General features: G+C 44.7%; 1 protein-coding gene across 1 annotated transcript in view; it reads left to right on the plus strand.

Annotated features, from left to right (window-relative positions):
• Window positions 1-8427, plus strand: part of LOC103456969 (ras-associated and pleckstrin homology domains-containing protein 1-like) — a 46705-nt gene that overhangs the window by 33465 nt on the left and 4813 nt on the right. Inside the window, exons 3-7 of the mRNA XM_017309170.1 lie at window positions 7232-7366; window positions 7459-7567; window positions 7664-7803; window positions 7899-8129; window positions 8330-8424. Coding sequence (XP_017164659.1) covers window positions 7232-7366; window positions 7459-7567; window positions 7664-7803; window positions 7899-8129; window positions 8330-8424 — 710 coding nt within the window. The remainder of the gene's footprint in view (window positions 1-7231; window positions 7367-7458; window positions 7568-7663; window positions 7804-7898; window positions 8130-8329; window positions 8425-8427) is intronic.

Here is an 8427-nt window from a genome sequence, read left to right on the forward strand (position 1 = left end):
CACACACACACACACACACACACACGCCACAGAGCACCCAGCGTCTGGGTGTCACAGTATGAATCCTTTTGCTAATTACAAACCTGTCGCAACGCCACAACACAGCACAGGCACCATGTGTGGAGTGTTTACAGAGTCTGGTTCAGCAGGGGAAATCATTGAACACCATGCAGACTGGTTACTAGACTGTTTTTGTAGTGTCAGCAGCAACATGGAGGGTCATAAAGTGTCTGCGGAACTGGCCAGGGTTCTACTAGCATGAGAAAACACTTATACCTGCCTACTTTAATTGTCCAAGCACCAAATATACCTTACTCGGCTTCAATGCACACAGTGGAAGCCGCATTAGCAGCACTACCGCAGGAGCTAACATCTGCAGTCTGAACTGACTGCATGTCAAGTAGCATTTCTGTAGAGCAGAATTAAAACCGTACTAACGTCCAGACGCTGACCAGGTTTTTTTCCCACTATATGTAAGGCTACATTATGGTGGGGGATAATAATGTTTTCAGATGATGGATTGGAGATTCTGTTCAAAGCTGTGGTATAATTTCGGATCATCACTCTGCTTTAAATGACGACTTCGCTGCGTTCTTTGGTCTTTGTGATGCCATTTGTTGGTTAATGTTCCCCAACAGGCATTTAGATTTATTTAGATGTAATGGAGTAGTGATGTCCTTAAACTGACCGTCAGGTTTAGACTGAAGTAAAATCCCAGTAAACTACATTCTGGTTGTAATGTGGCACGATGTGGGAGACGTTTCAAGTTATGAATGACTATAGAAGGCTCTGTATGAGCTGCTATAGTGCATTACATTAGCCTGTGTTGCTAACAGCAGCTAGCGTGCTCACTGACCACAATACTTTTCCTGGAACTGGAGCATGCGCACACTGGGTATGACATCATTTCTGGCCTTTTTATGCAGTTATCTAACTTCCATCTTAGTCTAAAATCAGAACTAACAGGAAGTCAAACTATTCAAATCGTATTGTCAATATCAGTCTGCGTGTCTGCAGATAAGACGGAGCGACCGCTTCCAGCTTCGGCGTAACTGAGACTGGATTGAAAGGCACGGACTAAAACGCCTGTCATGGTTTCAGAAAATGGCCTCCCTGCAGGGTGTGTGTGAGAATCAAAGGGAAGCATCTCAACTCGCAACCTAAATCACTCCACGCTCCTTTCTTCCTTGGGTTGATTTATAGCTTTGCTGTACAAAAAAGCCAACATTTGGGCTTAAAAATACTCAACCGTGGTACGTGCGTGTGTGTGCACGTGCGTATTTGTGTGTGTCCTGATATAGAGCCGTGGGAATGGGCCACATTCGGTGCAGCTCGAGGGGACTTTAAAGCCTTCTCTGTTGTTGCTACGCTGTGGCCACAGACCAGTTGAGGCTGTGTGGGTTACTGGGAGCTGCCCAGTACTCACGAGGAAGTTGCTCAAAGGCACACGAGCAGCAGATGTTGGAGGCCAGAACGAGATGACATGGTTCCAGCTTTCCTTTCAGAGTTGCGTGTGTGAACTTCTAACAGTGTGTGTGTGTGTTCTGTTCTTTCTCATCCACGTCTGTTCCTCGTGTCCCCGGCTGTGTTTTTCTCTGCACGTCTTCATTTCTCCTCCTCCGAGAGGAGCACAGACTGGAGTATGTTCCACTCTCCCTCCTTTGCTCCTCTCCTGCCTTCGCCTGCCCCTCTCTGAATGACAGCTGCACCTCACACATCATGCAGCAGCAGCACATTCCTCTGGAGAATTGAAGAGGAGCAAAAAGATCCACAACTCGGCAGAAAATTAGAGACACTTCCACAGTGAAAAAGTGTGAAAAAGCTGAGACAGAATAACATTCATTAGATGAGCTGGCATTAGGGACAGGATGAGTGTGCAGGTGGATTCTGTTCCCTCTCCTTCGTTTGTTGTGCTTTTGGACTCAGCAGAATGTGGCTTCACTACATTTCCATGTGTCTGGAAATGTGTGATCATGGAGGACATGTCGCGTCACGGCTCCTGCCGTCTATATGATCAGATCTCCTGCTCATCGACTGATGCCTCGTTGCCACTGAGCGGAGGGCAGCGGGTCGCAGTGGATCGCAGCGGGTCAGAACGCTGTTTTATGGTCTGGTGTAATCAGGAGAAGGGTTCCATCTCCAGTTGGACTCTCGCTGTGCAGACAGTTTTCAACCAGGGGCGTCCAGAGCTGGTCCACCAGGGTTGGTGTCCTGCATGTTTCAGTTCTTTTCGTCTGCAGAGGCCTTCTAATCTTCACCATTTGATTCAGGTGTGTTGAACCAGGAGCAGAATCAAAACATGCAGGGCACTGGGCCTCTAGGACTGATTTGAGACACACCTGGGTTTTAATTCCACTTCACAATTAAGCTCTACTTAGTTTTGGTCTATTAAACAAAAAAAACAAAAAAAAACAGAAAGTTGTGTTTATAATATGCCATAATGCTGAAATAGGTACGGATGCTTTTTACCTTAGATGAACACAGTCTGATGATGAGGGGTGCTAATGATCAGCCACTGTCCTCTTCCGCCCTGCTGGGGAGAGGTTTTACTGACCAACCCCACCAGGTCATGTCTACATGTCTGCACCTCGCTGTTGCCAACTCAGCTATATTTAGCGGCATTTAATAAAAAATAATCAGTACTGGCCTAGATCGGAGTCGGCAGGTCAGCCTTTCTAAAGATCGGTTATCGGCCAGAAACCTCCAGTCGGTGCAGCCCTAGTGACTCTGAAGGTGTTTGTGTTAACGGCTGCAGGAAATCAAACTTCTGCTGTGACGAAAGTATGATTTATCGCCACTCCCATGGATTAAAATACTGGAGAGACAAAGGAACTGATGAGGAGCGGGAAATACGGAAAGGAGGAAGAGAAAACAGTGAAGAAGGGTAATTATGTTAGAGAAACGATGCAGAGGCGGGAGGAGGAATGCAGGAGAGGAGGATGATTGCACGGTTTCAGTCTGACAGACACGAGGAGTGTGGCTGCAGGAGCAAAGTAATTACTGTTTACTTTGGACACACACACACACACACAGCACTTAGAATCCATCACTTTGACCTGCTGTCTCAGCTCTGCTGCACTGAGAGCAGCGTCTGACAGGCTGATGCTGGGGAGAAGCTGCAGACGGGGGAGCTGCTCTGTTTCCATCACGTTGAAAAGAGATCACGGATCCACCGACATCTGGCCGAACAGTCGCTGGATTAAAAGTTCTGAAGCAGGAAAACGGACTCAACGTTTAGAAAGCAGACTTCAGAAGATGACTTGTTCTGTCTTCTGAAAACATTGTTTCCAAAAGTTACCAAATCATCAAAGAATCTTCATGTTGTTGTAGAGTCCCGACTTAATGTGAGGGACATTTTCAAAGTGTTGCACAAAAAATGGCTTCCAAGGTTGACGTTTGGAACGCTGGTACGCTCTGCCGTGCTGGGTTTGGAAAGAAAAACTTCATTAGTTGGTCTGCGTCCAAACTGCAGCAGCTGGAAGCGGCCGAATGTTGCAAAGCTCCTGCACTCTCATCAAACACACACACACACACACACACACACACACACACACACACACACACACACACACAGTGAGCATAAAAGCAGACTTCGCGAACCACAGGGATCTAATTGTAGCGCTGCTCCTAACTGTTTGTGTGTATGTTGTGTTTTTCCGTATGTTTGCATAAGGGTGTGTTCCATTCTGCTCTCTAATCTTGTTTGTGCGTGTACGTGCGTGTGTGTATGCTGGCTGTAAATCCCCAGGGGGGCTACAGGAGGGTACGGCTGTCGGCCGAGCAGCTACCCAGGAACAGCACACTTGGTCCTGGGTGAGACTCAGGAGTCGCCTGCACAAAGGAGGCAGAAAAGGCCAGTAGAACTGATGAGCTATGTTTGCTTATTGGTGAAGATATTTTAAATTTACAAATATATTAAACACACCACCCACCCGCAACACCTCTTCTAAGAAAAGATGCCCAATTTATGTGGCAACTTTTGCTCCATCACCGCATAGAAACCCAGTAAATGAAACAAATKTTTAGCTACGTTCACACAGCAGGTAAATTCAACCCAAATCAGATTTTTTTTTTTTWATCTTTTTTTTTTTTCTGGCTGAGTTTATGATGGCTGTCTGAACAGCTCAGTTCAGATTTTTTCACACCCCAAAAAAAAAMCATCTGATTTCTGCCACTTCTATATATTTCACTGAATCRGATACCTCTCTGATCTGCGTCTGAACCGTTGTGTTGAATTTCATCTGACTTTTACATCGTTGATGTGAGACTTGCATCATAACTGCACCAGAGGAAGCCAGACGCAGTAAATCAGGATGTAAACAATGGTTGAAAATCCCAATTATAAACTTATGAAAGAAGTCTGTGTCAGTGAAGCGCCCCACATCCCGACCCCACCACTCTATCCAAACACACTTCTCCACAGAAGAGCAGCGGTGATGGTGGAGACAGCAGTCGCAGTTTGCTGGTTCGATCCCCACTCCTCCCGCCTCATTGTGTCCTTAGAGCCACGTACATGTGCTTTCACCTTCTTTCATATTGTTATGATCTTGTGACAACACTGTCRGCGTCCTGCTGACTAGTAATGGACAGCTAACCCAGTTAATTAGTCTAACATTGAGCAGCCTAARATATAATTTTTTATTCATATTTAGGTGCTGGTTAATATAATTTGTCACTTTTATTCTTTTGTGCATCAAAAAACCCTTTTTTTCTAGAATACATTGTCTCTAACAGAAATCAGCTTAAAGTTAACAATGTCTGGAGTCCAGGAAGTACCTGAATCAGCTTTTAAACTGTGGCAACAATGTTTAGCTGTATCAATTAAAGTGATTTTCTTATTTTTATTATTATTATTTATTTATTTATTTACAGAAATCAGCTTAAAGTTAACAATGTCTGGAGTCCAGGAAGTACCTGAATCAGCTTTTAAACTGTGGCAACAATGTTTAGCTGTATCAATTAAAGTGATTTTCTTATTTTTATTATTATTATTTATTTTTTTAATTTTTTTCAAATTTTCTTTAATGTTAGGTAAAGCATCAATATGAGATATTATTTTGGGCAGCACTTGTTTTTCTGCCTAAATAAATGCAATTAGATTGTCGGTTGTTGTACATCAGTTTGTTCTGTTTTAATACAGTAACTCTGTGGATTTGTCTCCTCTGGRTGTTCATAATCATGGTTTTCCATGTTGGTAACCAGCATAGCACAAATAACTTTTTATGCTAGCAAAAGACACACTAGTTTCTATTCAATGTCAAATTAGAGTGCCCTCTGCTGGAACCAATGGAAACTGTAACATGSGCCTTTCCATACAGCCTGGTTTAAATTGTTTTGTAGTCGAAGGTATGAATCAAAAATGCTTTTCATATTTCCCAAAGAAGTCTTTCATCTCTTTTACAAGATAAAATCTTTTTAACASTGACGCATGTCGAGGCAGCTTTTTGTCTCGTTACATTACTTTACAGTTTTCATTTTTTATAGATTGAACTGATCTSCTGTTAGTTGTGAAGAATTTAACATGTGCCATGTGTCTTTGCCTCTGACCTGAACAGGCTTCTYATGCAGACTGGGATTTGATTTCAGTATTTCCAGCTCTGGATAAGCATGGGGAAAATAGGCATCAACTAAAAGTTATCCTTTATTCCTCCCTTCTTTCTTTGCTTTCTTATTTCTGTCTTKAGTTGCTTGTGTCCCCTTTTCTTTCCTTACATTTTTACCTGTATCCTTCCTTAATTTCGTTTCCTTCCTTCTCTCYTTTATTCCTTCCTTCTTCATTCATAGGATACATTAGTATATTTTCAAATTAAGATAAAGGATTAAGAAATTTGGAAAGTTGAGTTTAGAGAAGTACGAAATTTTTGCATGAAAATAGAAGTGGGACTCTGTTTATATTCGTGTGTGTGTGCGTGCGTGTGTGTGCGGGGGTGTGTGTGCGTGCGTGTGTGTGCGGGGGTGTGTGTGCGCGTGTGTGTGCATGCGTGCATGTGAAGGAAGGAAGGAAGAAGATGGTTATTGCTATCATCAGTCAAAGGAACAGTGTCTCTCCCCCTGGGTGTGTGTTGAGTTTTTCGCAGGGTGGATACATAATAGCACACTGTCTGCATTAATCTGAACTGTTCCTTTAAATCTGTTCTGGCTTTTAGGACTCTTTGTTATGAATCATGTTTTGAAGACTATTTTTAGACTCAGGAACTCCGCCTGGTCCAAGTGGTTGAGAAGTTTCAAAGATCTGACTCCTGTTCACATTGTGAGATAAAGTCGGGAGTCGTCAAAATAAAGAACTACGACAACAGTTTAACGTCAGTCCGAAGTCTTTACAGCTCACCATCTATATAGAATCGGTACTGATGATGTAGTTTCACTGGTCAACACGCTTTGTTAAGCTTTAGTGGGATAAACCTGGACTGATTTCAACTTCCTTCAAGACCAGATGAAGAAACTGCAGATGTACAGTGACTCTGTCGACTCACACTAAGGACTGAMGCAGCCACCTGTAACAGGTTGTGTTTTCAGTTGATGGGACAACAGAYGGCCTGCTGGTTATTCATTCCTGATCGGTGACCTTGTAATTGCGTCTGTAATCAAGAAGAGTAGGCTTCCATCGCATGAGATTATGGTTTTACAATAACCWTCAAACCGTCTCRCATTGTTTCACTCACCCAAAGCCTAATCATTCAAATGAAGCCGTGGTATTACATTTAAGGTTGAGTTGGAAATAGAGAGGCAGATTATATTTTTTCTTTTCAAAGTCTAAATCAAAAGAATTKAATGRTTCAAAACTTTAGTGGTTATTACATTTTTGATTGTCTTTTTATTATRTATTTCTGATGACAGTGTTCCTTGTCATCAGAAATGTTTTCTTGCCTGTAACATAACATTGGTGGTTAAATTTTGGTTGATGTGCCAGCCTCAGAGACGGATGTTTCTCAGAATAGTGTTTTGCCACCAGTTTGATCTGYGCTTTCTGATTTTGTCAAGAGTTTACTGCATGTAARGTTAGCYGCTCTGCCCAACTGGAAGTTTCTCCAAAGGAAAAATGAAACATTAGATCCAGCTGGGATTTCTAAGTCAAATATAAACGCTGCTTCAGTTRCGCCTTAGGCATGAGTAACAAAACCTCTTCTTCCCCAAAGTTCAAAGTCCGTTTGACTTATTTGCAGTACCCATTACTGACCACTAGATGGGGATGAAAGATGGTCTCTAACAGCMTTTGTTTACTCTTCCTCAGATGGATCAGCTATCAGACGAGGAGGTGGAGGTGAGGGGGGAGGAGGATGAGGAAGAGGAGGACAGCGATAAGGAGGACCAGGACCTGGATAAAATGTTTGGAGCCTGGCTGGGAGAGCTGGACAAGCTCACACAAGTACGGAGCTGGATCGCGATGGTGATGGTGTATGTCTACACGTGTATGACATGTAGATATACACTCCTCTGTGCGTGTGTGTGTGTGTTCAGAGTTTGGATGATGGCCGTTCAGAATGCCCCCCGCAGCAGAAAGCCCCCCTCAGGCAGGAGACCAACATGGCAAACTTCTCCTACAGATTCTCCATCTACAACATCAACGGTGAGTTGGTGCTCCATTCCTCCCTGCTTGCTCCTTGACCACTGCTGCCTCTGTCCCCCTGCAACCTCCCGTCCACATCATGGTGTTTGTGTGCAGAGGCCCTGAATCAGGGGGAGAATGTTGACCTGAACGCCCTCATGGCYGACCTGTCCTCCATTGAGCAGGAGCTCAGCACCATCAACACCAAGTCCAGCAGCAGCAGCAGCATGGCCCGGCTGGGACTCACAGACACCAAGGTGGCCATCGCATTGATTTATTGACTTATAGACTCATTGATCCATCGATCATTCCGCTAGTTTGCTTCTACTGTGTGCTCTGGTGTTGCGTGCAGGTGCGGCAGAAGCCTCCTGCTGGGCGCAGCAGCAGACAGCAGTCAGCAGGCGGCGGCAGCAGCGTTGGGAACAGCATGTCGGGCGGGGGGGGCAGCAGCGGGGCGAGCAGCAGCAGCAGCAGCACCAGAGCATCTCCGGCCGGCACCATCAGATCGCCGAGCGGGCAGCAGGGCCGACCGCCGCTGGCCTCCAACTTCAGCCTGGACGACATCACGGCTCAGCTGGAGAAGGTTCGGACCCGTCGCCATAGTAACTCTGACCCGACAGCTTTTCTTTTCCACTGAAGCATGTTTGTTCTAAATGATTCCCAAAGCTGCCAGCTGTCACTCACAATGTCCATAAAACATCAACCTGTTTTATATTTATTATAAAATGAATCTTGTTTYTTGTTTGTCCAGACATCATATTTTCCTCTCTGTCTCTCCGTCAGGCGTCTCTCAGCATGGATGAAGCTGCACGGCAGACCTCCTCCCACTCTCTGAGCTCCGCCTCCTCCTACACATCAGCCTCGGTGCGACGGCCAGGGTC

This window comes from Poecilia reticulata, linkage group LG2 (assembly GCF_000633615.1).
Source record: "Poecilia reticulata strain Guanapo linkage group LG2, Guppy_female_1.0+MT, whole genome shotgun sequence".
NCBI lineage: Eukaryota > Metazoa > Chordata > Actinopteri > Cyprinodontiformes > Poeciliidae > Poecilia > Poecilia reticulata.